This window comes from Drosophila navojoa, chromosome 2 (assembly GCF_054131105.1).
Source record: "Drosophila navojoa isolate 15081-1374.11 chromosome 2, UAZ_NAV_1.0, whole genome shotgun sequence".
In the NCBI taxonomy this organism is placed as follows: domain Eukaryota; kingdom Metazoa; phylum Arthropoda; class Insecta; order Diptera; family Drosophilidae; genus Drosophila; species Drosophila navojoa.
The window spans coordinates 3,697,860-3,718,129 of NC_142890.1; the positions used below are offsets into that span (position 1 = coordinate 3,697,860).

A 20,270-nucleotide genomic window follows, 5' to 3' on the forward strand; every position below is an offset into this window, starting at 1 on the left:
AAAAAACATTAAGAAATTCATTCCACCTTCATGAATACTAAAATATTTTTGGAATGACGACGCGGAAATAGTTAATTGACTTTGTCATCGGGTGGAAATAATTGTTAATTTACTGACAGGAGTTTAATTAGAATATTTTTTATTGACAAACGGTAGAATCGGAAAATTATATACAAACATATTGGTCAAGCGAGGTAGTCGTACCTTAAATTAACTTAGTGAGTCCTACAAAATACATCCTAGAACAACATAGCGACGATGAAGCACAGTGCCATGGCTAGCAGAGATGCTGTGAGAGCGGGACTGCCGTTACGGAAGGATGTTACCCAGGAGATGATGGGTCCCCGGTTGGAAGCCAGCCAGGCCATGTTAGCCTCAACGTTAGTGTCTACGCTTGCCTGAAGTGTTGCGGGCACGAATTCGGAGTCTTTGACCGCATCGATCAGCTCCTGCAGCTTAGCCTTTTGACTGTCGTTAACCACGTAGGAGGACATGCCCAGAATGTCAGAGTACAGAGGATTAACGCCACCGAAGCCAGCATTCAGCTGGGCATACGCTTGCCAATTCTTGAGCAGGAAATCAATGCAGACATTCAGACCCACCGATCCACGGGAGTAGGTGGGAGTGAGCAGCGTATAGCGCTCCTGAGTGCGCAGCTGGTTATTCATATCAATGCTGCTGGAAACGTATTTCTCCAGCTGCTTCTCGTTCTGTGCGCAGCCGAGGGCTGAGATGAGCAGACGACGCTCGGCCTGGTTGTTTGAGTGCATCAGTTTGTCGTAGACAAAGTCAAAGGTTTTATCGTCGGCCTGCTTGAGGCCATTGCAGTAGACGGGCGTCTGCAGATTGGGTTCGATCGGAGTGCCGTGCGCGATCAAGGCTTGCAGCTTGGCGTTTGTCTCATCCAGGCAGCTCTTCAAGCCGGCCAGACAGGCGACATTAATGACCGCGTTGCGGGTAAACTTGACCAGATGTTGCTCTCCGTTCTGATCGTTCACGCCAAACTTATCGAACTGCTCGCTGACCAATGCAGCAACATAGAACTGGAAATTCTCGTAGGCTTCATCAGCGCTCAGATAGCGATTGAACACACTGATCACGGAATTAGCCGTTGACCAGGGAGCATATTGAGTCTCCTGCGGCAGATAGGTGAGCAGCTGAAGGAGCACGAAATGGGAGAGCCGACCGCTAGTAGCGAAACGATATGCGTCATCAATCAGCTGGGCGCGATTACGCGGATGAATCTTGTGTGGACGATCGGCCAAGCCGTGACTGATCAGCTGCCAGTTGTGTGTATCATAGTTGATGCGATAGTAGCCCGTGGATTGTTTGTTCAGTATCAGCCATTCACCGCTCTTCAGCGCGGCATCGCTGATACTCAAATTCTGGTCCTTGTGCAGATAGTGAGTGGCCTCGGTGCGACGGAAATCCGGATTCGATTGCACTGCATAGTTCACTGGCACGTACCAGGTCTTGTCGCCCTTGGCGTCCTTGTTGTTGGTGTACTGCTCCTGCTTGACGGTGAAGGATCCATCGTTATAGTTGCGCTCCACAGTCAGCAGCGGCAGTCCACCCTGGCGGGTCCAGCTGGACATCATGTCCTCCACAAGGGCTGGCACCTCATAATTCAATTCGCGAGCGGCCAGCGCAATGGCATCGAACAGATCCGTCTCATTGGCAGCGGAATAGGCGCTAGAATATCAGCAATTAGCAACTACGAATTGAGATCAACTGGATGATTGGCATACTTCTTCACCAGGTAGTTGTGCAGACCCCGCTGGAAGACGGTGTTGGTAAGAGCGTGACGCCACATGTCCAGCACTGAGCCTGCCTTGGCATACGCAATTGAGTCATAGAGCAACGAAATGTCCGAAGGCTTCTCCACGTAGTAGGTCATCGGGCGCACTGAGGGATTACCGTCACTGATCATGGCGCTCTGATATGAGCCAGTATGGAAAGTCTGGAATATATCCCATTCTGGATAGGCCTGATTGGGGTAATCAATTCGTATTAGTTCTCAGTCGGTCTTCTGTTAATAAATGTTCGCCTACCAAATCGACAGCCAAGTTCTCGAAGAGCGTGGCAAAACCCTCTTTGAGCCAGAGATAGCTCCACCATTCGATGGCCACCAGATCACCGAACCACATGTGCGCATCCTCGTGTGCCTCAATGGTGGCAATATTTGTCTGTGTATTTGTTGTTGAGTTCTCCACATTGTACAGCAGATACTCCTCGCGATATGTGGCCAATCCCCAGTTTTCCATGGCGCCAGCAGCGAAATCGGGAATAGCTGCCTGATCCAGTTTAGGCAAAGCGAACGGCACACCGAAGTAGCCAGAGAGACGTTTCTCGACCAACATGCCAGTGGTCAAAGCCCATTCCTGCTCATGCTCGGTGCCCTTGCGGGAGAAGACGCGCTGGGGCAGACCGTTAAGCTCACCCTCAGAGGACACAAACTCCGATACAATGAAGGCCACCAAATAGCTAGGCATTTTGACAGTGGGCTGGAAGGCCGTAACACCAGGGCTAGAGAAGCGAACCGAAGTTGAATTGAAAGGATCTTTTTAGGATATCTGAGTAAACCAACCTTGACTTGGCCGCATCCACTGGCATATTGCTGATGGCATTGTAGCTGGGATCGTGATGTATGGTAATTGTGAAAATGGCACGCTTGGCTGGCTCATCATAGCAGGGGAAGGCGTGACGGGCATCGGTGCTCTCGAACTGAGTGGTGGCCAGGTATTTGGTAGCACCAGTCTCATCGGTGTACGAGGAACGGTAGAAGCCACCGTTGTCCAAGCGCAGATTTCCGCTGTATTTAATGGTGACCAGCCAGGTGGTGTCCTCTGCAAAGGTTAGATCCTTGACAGACAAGTGCAAGAATTCGCGCTCTTTATCCTCAGCGACGTCAAGTGCCACAGCAGTTGACTCAGCTGCATCACTCTTGCGGATTGTCGCCTCCAGAATCTCTAGTTGTCGGGCATGCACCACAATAACCGAACTCGTCTCTAGAACTTTCAGCGTGATGGTCACAGTGCCTTGGAATGCTGTCGTGCCATCGTGCACATTCGTGGTTAGATCGATATTGTATTCTACAGGCTCCGTGTTATTCGGCAGCCGATAGGTCCCCTCATCGACGCGCTCAGCCGCACGCTGATTGGGATTCTCGATCAACTGGTGCTGCTGCCGTTCGAAGGGTGGAAACTGACGGACAACGGCCGCATGGGTGGTGGCCAGCACCAGCAGTAGGGCTAGGATCGGAGTGAAAACGCGAGCCATGTTGTCTGCGGTGCGACGACAGCTGGACAACAACTGAGCAGCGCTCGCTGATTTTCCACTTATAAGCCAAATTGTTACGGCAATCGAGGCAGATTTTCAGTTCGCACTTAACTAGTGTAGCGCATCTTATCGGCCGACAAGGCATAAAGATTATTTTAATCACCTGCGGCCGCCCCTAAAACGCCATCAAAACGCTCAATTCAATTTGCTGGCCAATAAAAAAACACCGTAAATCATAGAAACGATCTCAGGCCAGAACGCGTGCGCCTTGGCTTTAGGCCATAATATCGCTTAATACGGTTGTCAAGTGATCGAGTGGGCAATGGACAGACTGTTAGTTAATTAGATAACATATCGAGTGGACGCCAGTTGAAGATGGAGATTCAGACGGCCTTTGTTGATAGCAGAGTTCTCATTGTGATTTTACCTTGTCATCTACGGTGTCTCTTATCAAAAAACTTGTTCACATACAAATGCTAAACAGAGACAAAAATTAATAGGCGCTTTTTGCTCTGAGAGCGGAACAACTTAATTAATGGCCCTATGATAACTGATATCAATGATTTCCAAACGAAATTTAAAGTTCCGAAACAAACCGAGTCACGAGGTAGTCAAAGGTTAACCGAACATTCTCTGGGAACAAGTACTCGACAATAATTTACCATATCTATAGTTTTAATCTCGACTACAAATGGGCCATATAGATTGGGTATTAAAAGTTTTGAAATTCCATTAAAAGCTTAATGGAAAAACTTTGGCAAAATGTGGTCGATAATGATATTAATATTAATGTATAGCAATAATAATACTTAGCGTATCAGTCAAAAAATATAAATAAAATAAATTAACCAATTCATAGTGATCTCAAGAGGTTGTTCAAGGAAAAAGCGAAAACATATTGAATGAGATAACGGCGAGTAGAGTTAATCAGAGTGTGTTTATGGAGCCTATATCCTTCCAGGCGTTACATGCATTTATAGAGCTACAATCGAACATTTTTACAGAGCTAAATTATGACTCTGACCTCATGAAGCCGTCGATCGAAAAGCGCAAGGCTTATGGGGTTCATAAATATTTTAGAGTATCGCAATTATGGCCGAAACATGAGATGTACATTTGGTTATGACAATTGTATATTGGCCTTAGCCACAACTATCACGGCTTTATGAGTACTGTGTAAATAGCGATAAGATTGATCGAACTCAAGTGCTATAAACTCGAATTTCCGATAATCAGCTCCAATGAATCTAAACTGTTATTAGCAGTGCAGACTTCTGAGAAAGACGTAGAAAATTTCACCACTGGTCAAAATACGTACACCAATTTCGTTATGGCCTATGGAGGGGGAATCACGTAGTTTTATTTTATTTTTTAGTTTCATTTTTGGAGCAATCGTATTTCAATGAAATCCATGATATAGCAGAGATAACAACGCTGCGAGCACCACAAACAGCGAGGCAGAGAGGGAGCTGCTGCCATTGCGGCGATAGTCAGCTAACCAACCCATTATCGGCTGACGATGCACATTCAGCCAATCAAAGTTGCTCTTCATGGCGTTCTGCACAGCGGTTTCTGTGTTATCTTTGAGATACTCTGCGCCACTCGCTTTGATTTTGGCCACCAGCGCATTGAGCTGTTAGGGAAATGAATTTCAGAATTGGAGGAAATTAGAAATCGGAAGAGGCAAAAGGCAAAGTTTGAACTTACTCGATTCCTTTGAGACTCGCTGACCACTGATCCTGCTATACGGCGCAGTACGTCGTCCAACGGCTTCTCACTGGGATTCAGATCGCCATATGCCTTCCAATTGGCATCCAAAAAGTCCAGGCTAGCAGTTAGACCAATTTCGCCTCGTGAGTGGGCGGTATCTAGTACACTGGTGCGCTCAAAGGTGCTCAGAGAGTTGCTCTTGTCGAGGGAGGTTTCGAAGAATCTCTTCAGCTGGTTGGCATTCTGCATGCAGCCCAGCGACGACATATAGATAGAGCGATCGTTGCCATTCGTGGAAGCGAACAGAGCCTTTAATACTGAATCGAAGGTTGTGTCTTCGGCCTGACGCAATCCGGCGCAATAGGCCTGGGTTCTCAATGTTGGCTCGATGACCACACCGTTCTGCAGATACAGCTGCAGTTTCCTGTGCGACTGCTTATAGCACTCGGTGCTGCCCACCTGACAGGCCAGGCTCACCAGGGTCACGCGCAGATAGTTGTTCAAGTAGTGCTCGCCGGGTATTTCGTTGACGCCCAGCTTGACGAAGATATCCTCGACCAGTTCGATCACAAACTCGCGGAAGTGCGCGTAATTGGCATCGCCTCGCAGATAAGTATCGTATATATTCAATATACTATTGGCTGTCGACCAGGGCGCATATTGATACTCCTTGCGCAGGTAGGACATCAGGTCCAACAGTATACTATGGCTGATACGGCCCGTGTCCACGAAGCGGTACGCATCGTGCATAAGCTGTGCGCGATTGCGTGTGTGGAAATCGAAGGGGCGATCCCTCAGACCCTGTGCAATCAGCCGATAGTTTCGCTCATCATACAATATGCGATAGAAGCCAGTGGACTGTTTGTTGAGTAGCAGCCAATCGGAGCTCGCAATTTTAGCATCGCTTATTGTGTGCTCCTTGGCTTTTGGCAGATAGTGCGAGGCCTTGGTTTGGCGATAGTCGGGACTCGATGCAGTTGCATAATTGATGGGCACATACCAAGTATCCGTGTTAACGGTTGTCTTGTTGTTCAAAAAGCGCTGTTGCTTAACGGTAAAGGTGCCAGCATCATAATTACGCTCCACGGTCAGCAAAGGGAAGCCCACCTGCTTGGACCAGCTGGAAAAAATGTCAGCAACACTGAACGGCAGCTTGAGGGACAGCTCGTTGACCGCGCTCTGCAGTGAGGCGAACAAATCCCATTCGTCCGTCGAGTTGAATTGACTATTAAACAGAAGTGTCAGAGATATTGATATTTTAGATAAGATCTCATTCGAAAATACTCACTGTTTTGTTAGATACAGGTTCAATCCCCGCCGGAACACGGCATCCGTAAACGCATTCTTCAACATGTACAGCACACTGGCTGGCTTGGCATAGGAGATGGTGCCATATCGGTTGGAGATCTCTGAGGGCGTTTGCACGTAATGCGACATGGGCGTGCTCAAGGAGGCATCGTTGATCAAAGCTGTGTTGTAGTCGCTCACATGGAATATCTGATAGGTGTCCCACTCGGGGAACGCAATATCATTCGATTCATACGAGTAGAGGGTGGCGAAACCCTCTTTAAGCCACAGATAGGTCCACCATTTGATGGATACCAAATCACCGAACCACATGTGCGTATACTCGTGTCCAATTATATTGGCAATGTTCGTTTTCAGATTGATGGTCGACTTCTCCTTGGTCCACCACATGTACTGCTCCCGATAGGTGGCCAGGCCCCAGTTCTCCATGGCTCCGGCTGAAAAGTCGGGTATGCCCGCCTGATCCAGTTTGGGCAAAGCGAACGGAACACCAAAATACTTGGCCAAACTGGACTCGACAACAAGGCCAGACCACAGGGCCCACTCCTGTTCGCTCTGCCTGCCCTTGCGTGAGAACACGCGTTGAGGCAATCCATTCAGCTCGCCGCCTGTGGACTCAAAGTCTGACACAATAAACGCTATCAAATAGGTGGACATCCGTGGCGTTGTTTGAAATACGGTGTTGCCGGAGCTATCATAAAATCGATATTGATTAGGTAGGCGAACGATATTGTTATCTACTTGGCACTCACCTCGATTTGGCCGCATCCACTGGCATATTGCTGATGGCTGTGTAACTGGGATCGTGGTGTATGGTGATCGTAAAGTTGGCACGCTTGGCCGGCTCATCGTAGCAGGGGAAGGCGTGGCGGGCATTTGTGCTCTCAAACTGTGTGGTGGCCAGATAGCTGTGGCGAGAGTCAACAATATGTAGGCCCCAAAACAATTACAAGCATTAAGAACTTACTGTACTGTACCATTATCATCAGTGTAGCTGGATAAGTAGAACCCGCCCATATCTTCGCGCAGTCGGCTAGTGTAGCTGATGGTCACCGTCCAGTTGGAGCCCGCTTTGAGGGTGTCTGTGTGCGTGAGGAGCAGAAACTCGCGTTTCGTTTCGGTCGACCCTACCACTGCTATCGGTTGGCTCGACACTGAGTCCTTGCTTTGTATGGTAGCGGTGAATTCATTGATTTGCCGATAATGCAATGTGATCGTTTTAGTATCCTCGACAACTTGAATATCGATCTTCACGACGCCACGAAAATCTCTCGTGCCCTTGTGCACTTCCGTCCACAGCTCCACATTGTAGGATATGGGCACCGTATTGTTTGGCAGACGATAATTATCCACGCTGTTATCATCCGCGCGCGGTTCAATGTATCGAACTAGGCTTTGATCTCCTTTAGTCTCCAGCTGCTTAAACTCATCAACCGGCGGCGAGATGAGTCGAGCCTGTTGACTCACCGCAACCAACAGCAGCAGCAGCGGCAACGAATTTACTATCCAGCGCGCCATGTTAAGCGCCCTAGGGTCACGTATGCGTATATGAAACAGAGACTGCTATGGGCTGGGGTACTTATAGTAATCGTCATATCTAATCCAGTCGATAGTAAAGATAATATTTTGATAGGCGAAACACGAAATTAGCTTATTGCCCCAAATAGTTATGCCGATTCGCACGGTCGATCGTAAAGTTAATCGAATGTCCATCATCCAAGCAGCTTATCTCTAGACATGGTCTATAAATGTTGCCCATTATTAAGTGTTCAACAAACATTAAAAGTGCCTTTAAAATACCATTGACACTTGTTAATTTGAAAATAGGCCATTCACTTACTAAATCAAAATAAAATAAACCTGAATGACTTTCAAGTTTCAGTTACCTAATCATGTATTTTATCACTGAGAACGCCATTGACCTAACTCGTATTTATAAGTTTATTGATAAATCTAAATATACATACATTGTAAAGCATCGACATATTGTGATACTACAAGTTAGAAGGCTCTAGTCGAGACTGCTTGACTAGGAGATACCCTGAACCCTTCAAACTGATATTTTAATCATTCTGCACTTCTTTTATGCACAAACACATACACATGGCTCCACATACAATCTTAATGAAACTGCGTATGGTATACACGAGTTCTCTCTGGTTCAGGGTATACAAATATATGAAGGTAGAGGAGAATGAAAAGAAATAGAGAGAGATCAAAAGATATAACACACATACATACACAGGCATCCATAAACTGAAGGTGAAGACTAAAAAAAAATTAATGTAATATATAAAAGACTGACTAGATGAGTAGAGAAGAATCATCTCAATAAAACTCACATATGAGGCCAAAAAAATAAGGCGTATCATTACTGTTGACATTACTAGTAATTTTCATTTGAAATATTGTTCTACTTAGGTCAATTTATTTTAGTTAACTTTCGACTTAGATATTATGCTTAATACAAGTGCTAAAACCTCAGCTATACGCCGATCGCGCTGCGCACAATGCTGCCAGCCGTGCTCAGTAGACTTGTGGGCCGAGCAGAGCCGTTGCCCACGCTGAAGGAGGCCGCATAGGTGTCATCGCTGCCAGCTGGAGACAGTTCCTTGAGCAGCCAGTTATGTATTTGGTGCTCGAATTTATCCAGAAACTCCTCGCCATTACGGATCTTTTTGCCCACTCGTCGCGAGTCTACCGATATTAAAGGTTCTTTGGAGCTCAAATGCTCAGCCCGCATATACGTATCAATATTTCGATGCAGTGTGACGAACTGAAAGGTAAAAGAGCTGTTAATAAGGCTGAATGTATTATTTTAAGTATAAACTTACGTAGGGCCTTTGACGCTCCTGCACAAATTCGGCAATATCATTAAAGAGCGTCACAAAGTGGGGCGATCGGGCGAGCTGCTTATAGTGTTGATCGATGAAGTGCCAGATAGTCGAGCGTGATGCCACATTCGATTTGAACACATAGGCTAGATAAAACATGGATTCCCGCTCATTCAGCAAGTTATAGGTAAAGTTCTCGCCCACCAACACATTCAGATAGTGATGCATGCGGCGATGGTTTCGCGTGCAGCGCAGCGCGTAAATCAAATCGTCGTGCATGGCGGTATTTAAGTCCGCCACAATCAATAAATCGATGAGCTTTTGAAACTCTTCGTCGCTCAACTGTCGCACGCCCATGCACAGAATGGTATCGTGTATGGCATAATAGTCCGGATAGTCGCTCTCAAAGTTGATGTTCTTGAAGACGTACTCGAGCACCAGTCGATGCGTGTAGTCGAGACACTCCGGCAAGTCCACACGGCAGGCCATGTTCAGGATATCCGTACGAACCAGTATATCCATGGTGACCACCTCTGTCTTATCCTTGTGAAAAAGACGCAGAAATGTGGGCGTAACCAGGCGACGCGCATACTGCCTGAACAGCGAATGGGCGGTGGTGCCATAGAGATTGTTGTCGAAAAACGCAATGGTATTGGCTACTTGACTCCAGGGTGTTAGATCGTCCTCGAACTCCAAGTACTTGAACAGCTCAAAGAGCACATCCACCGATTCGAATTCGTTACGTTCGATCAATGGCGCCAGATCCTGGAAGAGCGCTGCCCGATTCATGGCATGTATAACCGAATGATTGCTCTGCAGCTGGCGGGCAATGGCGTGCAGATTGTCCGTATCGTAGAGCACATGATAGAAGCCCGTCTGCTGCTTGTTGACAATCAGCCAGTCGCGGCCGCCCAACTGCAGTCGCAGCTCCTCCACAGTCACGGTGTGCTCCATTACGGGTGGCATGAAGAATTCGACGTGGGTCTGCTCAAAGCTGGGCGATTGGGTGGTGGCAAAGTTCAATGGGATCCACCAGTGCTCGGTCTTGGAGTGTATGGAACGTTGTCTCAGCGTGATTGTGTTGTTTTCATAGTTCCGTATGACCGAGACAATTGGCAGCCATTCGCTATGCGTCCAGGATAGCATAATGTGACGGACTTGATGCTTCCAGTGCTGGTGCTGGAATAGTGGATTCTCCAAGACAGCCACTTGGATTGAATCGAACAGATCCAACTCGCTGACGACGCTGTATTGGCTGGAAGAGCGTTAAACTTATGGCACATCAATTGAAATTGATCAGTTCAGTGGCTCCCATCCGGGACTTACAATGTCTTCAGATAACGATTAATGCCCTGCACAAAGGTCTTCTGGTGGAAGGCGTGATGAAACATCTTGATGACGCAGGCGGCACGCTTATAGCTTATAATATCAAAGACTTTCATAATCTCGCTCTCGGTCTCCACATAATAAGTCATTGGACGCACATCGAAGAAGCTGCTGTAGCTATAAGCGTGCACGGCTTCGTCACTGTTGAATATTTCCATCACACTGTCCTCGGGATGAAGCTATCGAAGAGATGTCTATAGCTTTACTCTACACATAATTAGTAACATTTTCGGTTGCTTACCAGGTCCGTGATGACGTAGGAAAAGTAGGTGGCCAGACCCTCGTTCATCCAGACGTAGGACCACCATTTCGGCGATACCAGATTGCCGAACCACTGATGCGATATCTCATGATTCTGCATCACTTTGTGCTTCAATGCCTTATGCCTGTCCTCATCGTCTTGCGACAAGAGGCTATCGTCCCTGAATGTGATCAGACCCCAATTCTCCATGGCAGCACCTTGGTTCTTCTTCAGCGCCACGTGATCCAACTTGGGCAGCATGTAGCTAACGCCAAAGTAATCCTCAAGAGCTGCCACGGTGAGCACAACATTCTTCAAAGCGGAGCGACCCTTGTCCTTGCTGGTGGGCGACGAATAGATCGACTGTGTAACACCTCGATATGTCTCCGAGATGTGATCAAAATTGGATATGACAAATGCCACCAAATACGTGGACATGGGCGGTGTAGTCTGGAAAGTGGTTGTAGTCAGCTCGCTGCACTCAATAAAACCGCATTATAGCTACGTTACAGAATTGGAACTCGATCAAAGCAGAGCTCACCCATGATTAACCAGCTCCTTCACTGGCATATTCGAAATGGCCGTCAGGCTGCTGCTGTGCGTCAACCGTATGCTATAGTTTGACTTGAACGCTGGCTCATCATAGCACGGCATGATTAGCCGTGCAAATGTCGGCTCCGATTGAGTGGCCGCCACATAGCTGTAAATAATTAGTTGAGTTAGAGTTTTCAAGCTCTTTGATCTTAAAGCTTTTCAAAAAATTTTCTCAATTTGTAATAAATCAAATCAAAACAAACGACGATTCGTTGAGAGAGCAACAAAAAAAAAAATAATAATAATAATGCGCCAATATATATGTATGTCTATATATTAATATTATATATACACTTTTTTTGTGAACTCTTTATCGGCGGCACTGGCGTACAGCTGTCATCGTCGATAAGGCCCTGCCGCTGTTTGTTATGGTCACAGTCATGCCCCTTTATGATGAAACCATTCGGTTAGACTGTTTGTTTACATGCAACATGAATGACGAGCATAACGAATACGAGTACTCTAACATCGATAAGGCCACGCTTGACGCAGTATCAAGAAGTGAGTATGCTCTAGATAAGAGCGTCTGTCCAGACAGCTACCCTGTAAACAGATCTTAAGTGACTAACTGAAGAGATTTGGCAATTCTTGAGAATTTATTGCTCATTTTATATTAAAGGCAAAATCTAATATTCATAGCTCTATGAATGCAAAGTCTTCTAACAATATTTTATCTTTATTTGATTATATTATATATATTTTTTTTGCACTAAGATCTTTGCATCTGTTTATATTCCTGCAGCGTTTGATAAGACTTTTGTTTTTAAAGGGGTATGAAAAGTGAGAGCTAATTAAACCAAGAAAAAAATCAAAAGTTAACTGGACTTGATTATGCGTACATTATTATCGTTTCAATTAAGTGCTTTGATTGTATAACAGCCGAGCATGCGCGCGTTGCTATAGAAGCAATACTCTAATATATGAATATAATATATTATATATATTATTTGTAATTAATTAACTAAGCCTGATCGTAGCTTATCAAACCGGAACTACGTTTACTCACACAGTGCGATTGCTGGGAGGTTCCTCCTCATAGGCCATCCAGTAGAGGCCCTTGGGCCGCGTGCTCATCAGACCTGTGTAGGTGATCTGCAGTCGATATCGCTGTCCGGCTTCGAAGGCCTGATAGTCGACACGCGGATGGACGATAAGGAATGTGGCATACGGATCATACGTGTATGTAATATCATCCACAAGTTCCCCCAGCTCCTCGGGCCTGGCGTTGTCTAGCAGTCGCAATGTTATCTGAATATCGCTCAAGTTCTTGGCATGGACCACAATCTCGTTCGTCGACCGCCTAATCTCAATGTCTATGGTGGCGTTTCCGGCAAAGCGCCATTCCCCGAGATGTATGTTGGTGCCAATGTGCAGCTGATAGCTCAGCGGATATGTGTCGTTGGGCAGTCGCAGCGAGCGCGCCGGCAACAGGTGACGCTCTTCAGGCGCCACTACCTCAGCCCCCTGCGACAAGCACGACGCCGATGCAAGCAGCAAAACTACCAAACACGTCGTAAGCATTACGGCAATGTGATTATGCGAACGTACACGTTGGCTACCGAAACTCGACTAAACTTTTGTCGTTACTGAATTAAAAGCATTTAAAGCCTACGCTGATAAGATAAGAGCTGATTGATGATCGACGTATAAGAGCGTAGCCAGCGCCTCTTATACGCTTCGAGGTGAAACTGTGCTCTCGCGCTTGCACTTGAGACAGGTCAGTGCACAATCCTGTTTCTCCTGAAATTCTCTTTTACAGAGATTGATCTACACTCAGCGAAATTCTTAGTTAAAGCTAATAGCAGATATCTGTTTAAATTTAATAACTATGTTTACCAAATACAATTCCGATAGAATTTTGTTATTTAAAGCTAATGTTGATAATTTTTGCTGATTCTTCTTATACAGAATGTTCTGATCATTTTTATATACAGAGACTACACTCTGCGAAATTGTTAGTTAACGTTGTTGTTGGTATTATTTCACCCCATTTAACATTTATATTTATTATATACAATTATTATTCTTATATAGAATTGTTTTAAATATATATATTAAATACAGAGACTACACTCTGCGAAATTATTAGTTAAAGCTGATGTTGTTGAAATGGGTATTACACTTTAGTTTTAGTTAACATTATTTTTTATTAATCATACTTAAGAAGGTATTTCCTTTTGCTATACTATATTTTTAGCAGTGCATGGCCCCTATATGAAGCAATTTGTATGAAAATAACTTATTTTTCGATCGATTCGACACGATTCGACGCTCGCCAGCTTCGCTGCTTAGTGCACGATCAACTTCTGGCTATAGACGGCGATATGTGCCGACATTTAGCGTCGAGTTGCACAAACGAGCTGTTCAGTCCATGTTTCGCTCTCTTAACGTGACAATGTCTACTTACCGCTGCTCTCAGCTGTTGTTATTATGTGTTTTGCTCGGCATTTGTGCTATGAGCTATGCGCAAGTCTCCAGTTGCGCTAGGAATGGGGATTATGTGAGTATTGAAATATATGTTATAATAATATTGATAAACATTTATGAGAATTTTAGTGTCAAACGCATCGGCAATGTTGCTCTGGCAGGTGCATGACTTATCTCTACAAGTGCGCTCCCAGGGTCCCACAGATATTGTACAATAACAAAGACAGTCCAACGGGTTTTGATTATCTTGCTGATTGGTTGCGACCCAATTTCCATCCCAATAGTGTACAAAATGATCTTGAAATATACAAGATCCAACCAACGGAGAAAGTGGGCAATGCTCTTGATTCACCAATCCTCCAAGCAGTGACGGCTGTCTGTCCATCGGCCAACCCGTAAGTGGATTGTCGACTCACTAACTCACTAACTTTCCCCTCATTTGTTTATATATAACATCTGTACACAAAAACTTTTTTTCAGTGCTCAGAAAGCCGTCAATGCTGCAAAAAACGCTGTCACACCTATCTCCATAAGTGCGTCACTTAATGGAGCAATCTGACGCAATAAATCACTTATTTATATATGTATATATATAGCTTTGTATATGCACAGACAATGTATTAAAATGAATATTTCATTTGAATAAACAACAATTCATTCTATGATCTTTGATGAAAGTGTAAAGGGAATATTGCATTGTGCAAAATTCATTCATTCTTTCTACACTTCAATGGAATTAGTTTCGCTAAAAAATTAAACATGTTTTTAGTTCTAAGAAAAATGGTAAAATTAGTTATAACGATTAGCAACTGGAGAAATATAGTTTGCTAAAATATAAAAAGTTCATCGGGCGCTAACGACGGCATAATACTTATTAAAACTTAAAAAAACCTACTAAAAAATTTACAATAACGGTTACTTATTTTAGTCTATCCCCAAAGTTATGGCAGCAATGCTCATACTGATTATCACGTTCACAATGGACGTAGACTTATATTCTATATATGTATTCCGTCTTGATTTCATTTGACAATGATAATTTGAAAATTACAAGTCTCCGATAGCTTAAGTAAGAGCTCTTTACACTATACTTGGTAGTATTTCTCGATTGGCATGCTTCCACTGAAATATATATACAGTCAACATTAAATCATGAAATACACAAGGGCATAATTACATATTGTATATAGATAAAATAAATATATAAAAAAATATAATATAAATTAATATAAATATATCAAAAGCCTCAAAAATATTTTATACGTTAGAATCTATAATATATTTTTGTATTATATGCAAAAATAAATGAATATATAGCCTATTAATCTGGTTTTCATGAAGTTGTTATTCATAAGCAGAACACATCATTAGATAAATTTTATAAAACACCACAAGAAAATATAAATATTTTATTTATGTAAATAACTGAATAATGTTAAATTTGAACTCAATTGCTCTGCGGTCCAATCAGACATAGCCCGCATATAAACGCTCAACGGGGAATTCAATAGTAGATGCATATATATTGTATTACACTACAGTATATAGCGAAAATTTCCAATAAGTTCCATATAATTTTTTCTACTTTTTTAGAAATTCCCAAATTTAAAATTTTCTAAATATACAGAGCTGTGCCGAGCCTATCATTTCTGTGCGAAATTACAGAGTTCAACGGAAATTGATTAACTGTATCATATACGCAGTATCAGTTGTAGGGGCGAGAGTCGAAACAGTTCCAATAGACCTTGTACTGGTGTACACTCGCAATCGAGTCACCTGGCAATCTTAAGGTCAAGCATCAGTCCAACATTGATTAATATCTACACAATGTTATCTGTGCCCGCTTCGTTTCGTTCTGCTGAGTTTAAATATTTGCCCAGTAATTTCACCGAGGAGAATATTCAATTATCTCGAACTCTTGACACAAATGTTGCCAACTGCTTGACTGGGGCAAATAGCAAATAGAGAGTCATGTCAAACGAGTTACAAACCTGCCAATTAATTAAGGCCCCGGGGTCAACTGACTAAAAATGCTCAAGCAAACTGCTCTTAAAATCAAGCTTCACTCCACTGGCCACTTCAGTTCACTTCAGGAGTAGCAAGAGACGCGACATCAGGACTGGGAAAAATGATGCCGATGCTGTTGATATTAATGCTGCTGCCACTCCTAAATGCAGTTGTAAGTGACATTCGGATTGCACCAGCTGATTGACTTGATTGATTCAACAGTTTTTTGTTTGTTCCCATTCAACAGGCTCTGCCGCTCAATGCCACGGCGGTCAAGTTGCCGCTGATATCGCCAAAACCGAATACGGCCTCGGTTAATCCGGAAGATGTGACGCTCTTCACCACCATGTTTCTAAATCTATTCAAGGGAATCGGAGATTGGCGCAATCAAGTGGCCGTCGACACCGTGCAGAGCGTGTGGCAAAGTCCGCCCATAATTGACTATAGTCATCGCATTTTTGCCACTTAGCCGGCAATTGTTATTCTAGCAATATGTGCTTTCAATAAATATAACTGAAACATATGTATGTTCTATATAAAAGAGGACTATAAATTCGCTATTTTTATTTGATCACTATCTATATCGCAATGGAACTGTCGCCGTTTCTGGGTCTTCTCTTGTGCTCCTGTCTTACCATAGCACTCAACCAATATATGCCTTACGAGCAAATATATTAGTGGGGACAAAAGGCGAAGTCTAAAGGATTCACATGGTTTCATTATGAAAATATGCTCCATAGCAAGCTAAATTGAATAAGTTGATTATTTAGCGATAACTTTTCAGTAAATTTCAAAGTTAACTAAGAAGAAGCTCGAGGTAATGGCAACAAAAGCCGATAGGTATATCGAGGTATCTTTTATGTACTCTTTAGTAACATTACTCTATATCTACATCATCCTTCTCTCTCGTTCTGCCTGCCTCTTTTGTCTCTTTTAAGTTTTTAAAAAGAAAATCGAGTCAATGGCAACGACAGCCTATATACCACGTGTATGTACTCTCTATCAAAATTAGAGGTATACAAAGCAATGCTTAACACTAGCTAAAATGTGTGTTTAAAGTGCCAAGTGAAGACCGTGAAACTAGCTGAAAATAAATCTCATCGATGAAAACAGTTGCTCAGCACTCAATCAAACAACTTGAAGAGCGAAGCTTTCTTTTGCAATAAAGACATAGACATTAATGGCATGCACTTGATTTGTGAGAAAATAATACTAAAGTGGCAGCATCATCAATATGTACTGTCTCACTCAGTCTCACCCCTCTCCCCCTGCCATCTCTCTCTCTCTCTCTCTCTCTCTCTCTCTCTCTCTCTCCCTCTCTCTCGTTCTGTCTGCCTTAAATTTTGTTGTTGTCAGCATTCAGTCGACTGGCATTAATAAACTGTATCAACTGACACGCCCATCAAACACCCATTGACAGTAATGTGAAATGAAGCACAATCAAATGGCAGCTGTGTGTGAATGTGTGTGTGTGTGTGTGTGTGTACTTGAGTTAACACACTCACACACACATGCAGCACACTCGCTTATACAACTACAATACAACAGTATTTCCGCCAGAATCGTCATGTAAATTTTTATATGCATACACATGCATTGACACATACACTATACAATGCTCGCCCTTACACACACACACACACATTTACTATCTCGAGTGATCCATTTTTCGCGCCAAACCAAACACAGCCAACACAATGAATTTAGACAACAATTGTTTCGTTTTGTTGTCGCTGTTGGTGTCGCGATTGTTGTTGTTGTTGTTGTTGCTGCTGCTGTTGTTGTTGTTCATGTGTTAGTTGATTCTATTGTGCTCTATATCGGCTTATTCAGTATTACAATAAATTGCAGGTGTTTTGTTGTTATTACAGCTGTAATATGCGAAGCTTGATTAAATGACAAATCTATCGAAAGCTGCCATTAATAATTAGCCGAGCATCAAACAGGGTAAATAGGATAAATAGGGGGTAGTAAGGTAAATCTCATTATAATTATCATTCTCTCATTATCATTATTACTTGCATGTATGGAGAGTAATATTAATATTATTATATATAATTTAATTTTTTTTATTATTATTTTTATTATTATTTATTTTAATTTTTTTTAATTATTATACATAAGTGCATTATGATTAATATATTTATATATAAATTTTGTATTATTATCAGTGATTGTATTATCATTTGTATTTTACTATTTATATCTCTTTGTATTACCTTTAGTAGCAATTTTATTACTAGCATAGGTTTAAGAAAATTGTTCTTTGAAAAATTTCCTACATCCATCTTCAAAATCTAACGAGTTGCTCAAACTCAAGATCTTAAATTGGAAAATTTTCTCTCATCTGAAAATATTCCATGCTTGAACAAACGTTTTTCTTAACTTAAATACATTTGCTTTTATTTATTTATAAATTGAAAGGCACACCGAAAACCATTTGAGTAAATAAAATATTACATAAAAAAAGCTTTGGTTCAATATCGAGTCCAACTTATGTATTTTCAAAGCCAAAAAACTATAATAAAATGGAGTATTAAAATTTCATTTTACAGTTGGCGTGGCGCTCATAGAATTCGCTTGTACATAAATAAATGATGTTTTGGCAATATTTTATTTTATGTAGCTGCACGTGTTGGTCGTGCACATACGCCGCATTTGCATAGAAATCGCATTCATAGCTAAATTGTGGGCCGCTCCCACTAAGGGGAGGGGTGGGGAGGCGAGAAGGTCGTGGGCCACTAAGGTAAATAAAACAGCAGTTCGTGGCCGACAGCCTCGGGCTGAGCACGTGCCTCAATTTAGTGTCTTGGATACTAAGGAGCTGTGCTCTTTACTCGACTTATTATTATTTTCTGCTTATTTTCGGAGCTTGAGGAAGACATAAAATCTGCGGAAGTGTTGAACACATCCGACATGCACTGAAAACTCCTTCCACCCGCTGCCAGCGCCGAGTCGCATCATAGCGCGCGATAAGAGAAAACCATGTAAACAGGTTGTTGTTGTTGTTTTTTTTAGAATGACATTTTTATTTTGGCAGGCGGGCGAGCAAACCGGGAAATCACTTTTCACGGCAAAGCTTCTACATCGAATATCGATTGCGTCGGCCCATCAAAATTCCATATGCACAATCGCGTCGAGTTGAATTTCATACGCTTAAGCGATTCGCCTTAAAGTATGCAGTGAAAAAAGTGAGATGCGTGCAATTTGTCATGTGTGGGGGAAGTGCTCCCCCGCCTCCACACACACACCTACACCCTCCCACATTTTATTGGGTATTGCATTTGACAGTTGCTGTGTGAGCGTAGTATGTTTTTCCTCAATTTTCGTTACTCTTGTGGCTTATGTGTGCGCCGGTGCATAAAACTTTTACGTTTAGCTCTCAGCGGCAGACACTTAAATGTCGAATGAATAATTTCGTGCGCCGTACAGCCCAAGCAACCCAAATGAAACTTTTTGCCCATTGACGTCAGGTGGCAGCCGGCTACAATTTGATGCAAGAACTTTGCTTAGTAAGTGCGCGCAATTTCCCTTTTGCCATTTGAAAAACTGTTTAATTGCAGTTGCTCGGCAAGTGAGCCGAGTCTGTCTGCAGCTCTAATTGATGGCATGCTAGCTATAGTAGCTAACATGTAACGCAGCTAAGACATATGTCTGAAAATTTATAATCAAACGAAAAGAGGTTATTATTGGCTTCATGCTAGATTCAATATCAAACTAAATCATTCAATTTTAAATTAGAGTAAAATAACGAATAGCTTAAATTATAATTTATATAAACTAGCTTTGACATAAACCTTACTTAGTTGAGACAAAGTAAAGCTTAAAGATAATTTATATAAATATTATTAAAATAAATTTTAACAGTTGACAAATATTAACTTCTCTCAACATATTTTGCTGCCCCTATCACATAGAGTGCATTTGATCTTCTGATAGTTGTCTTGTAATTGAAGTTGGGAAGCCAACGTACGACTACTTGTTGCCAGTGCCATGGTCTGTGCCCGGACTCCGGCCCGGCAATGTCAACATGACCCAAATGAACTTTAGCTTCCGCCTGGTCAGAAGCAGGAAGCGTTCGCAGTGCAATGAACCGGGCAGCGTGCAGCGTGCAGAGTGCGGAATGCAGAGTGTATTTAAATTTGTTATGCTTGGCTGGCTTATCAGCAATGACCTTCATAACAAAGCCCAAACCACAAAAGCTGTTGGTTCAACAAAAAAAAAAACCAAAACAAAAAAGAGCAAAACAAAATTTTTACAAAATAAATGACAAAATGCTTAAAAGCAAACTGAGCATCTGCCTGAGTGTATGTGTGTGTGTGTATGTATGAGTGTATGTGTGTGTGTGCATATAGGAAAAAAGTCTGTTTATATTTGCACACGCCCAAGTTCTGGCTCGCCCATTGGACTTGACAACAGTCGACGCAAAGCAACAACAAGCCGGAGTTTGTTGAACCGTTTCCTTTGGTTTTTTTTCTTTTTTT

At 42.9% G+C, this 20,270-nt stretch overlaps 4 protein-coding genes and 1 long non-coding RNA gene across 5 annotated transcripts; 2 read left to right on the top strand and 3 right to left on the bottom strand.

The window, feature by feature from the left end:
• Nucleotides 1-122: 122 nt before the first annotated feature.
• On the bottom strand, nt 123-3,328 carry LOC149092059 (aminopeptidase N). The gene is made up of 4 exons (XM_089260064.1): nt 2,588-3,328; nt 2,052-2,526; nt 1,749-1,987; nt 123-1,692 (listed from the first exon to the last, which is right to left on the bottom strand). The coding sequence occupies exons 1-4, from the start codon at nt 3,277-3,279 to the stop codon at nt 240-242; spliced, it is 2,859 nt and encodes a 952-aa protein (XP_089116190.1). The 5' UTR covers nt 3,280-3,328; the 3' UTR covers nt 123-239.
• A 1,270-nt stretch (nt 3,329-4,598) lies between these two features.
• Nucleotides 4,599-7,856, bottom strand: LOC108654325 (aminopeptidase N). The gene is made up of 5 exons (XM_018105544.3): nt 7,265-7,856; nt 7,050-7,205; nt 6,278-6,988; nt 4,987-6,214; nt 4,599-4,912 (listed from the first exon to the last, which is right to left on the bottom strand). The coding sequence occupies exons 1-5, from the start codon at nt 7,813-7,815 to the stop codon at nt 4,679-4,681; spliced, it is 2,880 nt and encodes a 959-aa protein (XP_017961033.1). The 5' UTR covers nt 7,816-7,856; the 3' UTR covers nt 4,599-4,678.
• An 847-nt stretch (nt 7,857-8,703) lies between these two features.
• LOC108654311 (aminopeptidase N) lies at nt 8,704-12,940 on the bottom strand. Its single transcript, XM_018105511.3, has 6 exons — nt 12,359-12,940; nt 11,300-11,458; nt 10,759-11,233; nt 10,458-10,696; nt 9,132-10,386; nt 8,704-9,073 (listed from the first exon to the last, which is right to left on the bottom strand). The coding sequence occupies exons 1-6, from the start codon at nt 12,871-12,873 to the stop codon at nt 8,783-8,785; spliced, it is 2,934 nt and encodes a 977-aa protein (XP_017961000.1). The 5' UTR covers nt 12,874-12,940; the 3' UTR covers nt 8,704-8,782.
• A 710-nt stretch (nt 12,941-13,650) lies between these two features.
• LOC108654502 (uncharacterized) lies at nt 13,651-14,463 on the top strand. The gene is made up of 3 exons (XM_089256661.1): nt 13,651-13,852; nt 13,909-14,174; nt 14,253-14,463. The coding sequence occupies exons 1-3, from the start codon at nt 13,724-13,726 to the stop codon at nt 14,323-14,325; spliced, it is 468 nt and encodes a 155-aa protein (XP_089112787.1). The 5' UTR covers nt 13,651-13,723; the 3' UTR covers nt 14,326-14,463.
• Nucleotides 14,464-15,513: 1,050 nt separating this feature from the next.
• On the top strand, nt 15,514-16,324 carry LOC149092060 (uncharacterized). Its single transcript, XR_016196235.1, has 2 exons — nt 15,514-15,958; nt 16,034-16,324. It is a non-coding gene; the product is annotated as an uncharacterized LOC149092060 (long non-coding RNA).
• The last annotated feature ends 3,946 nt before the right edge of the window (nt 16,325-20,270 follow it).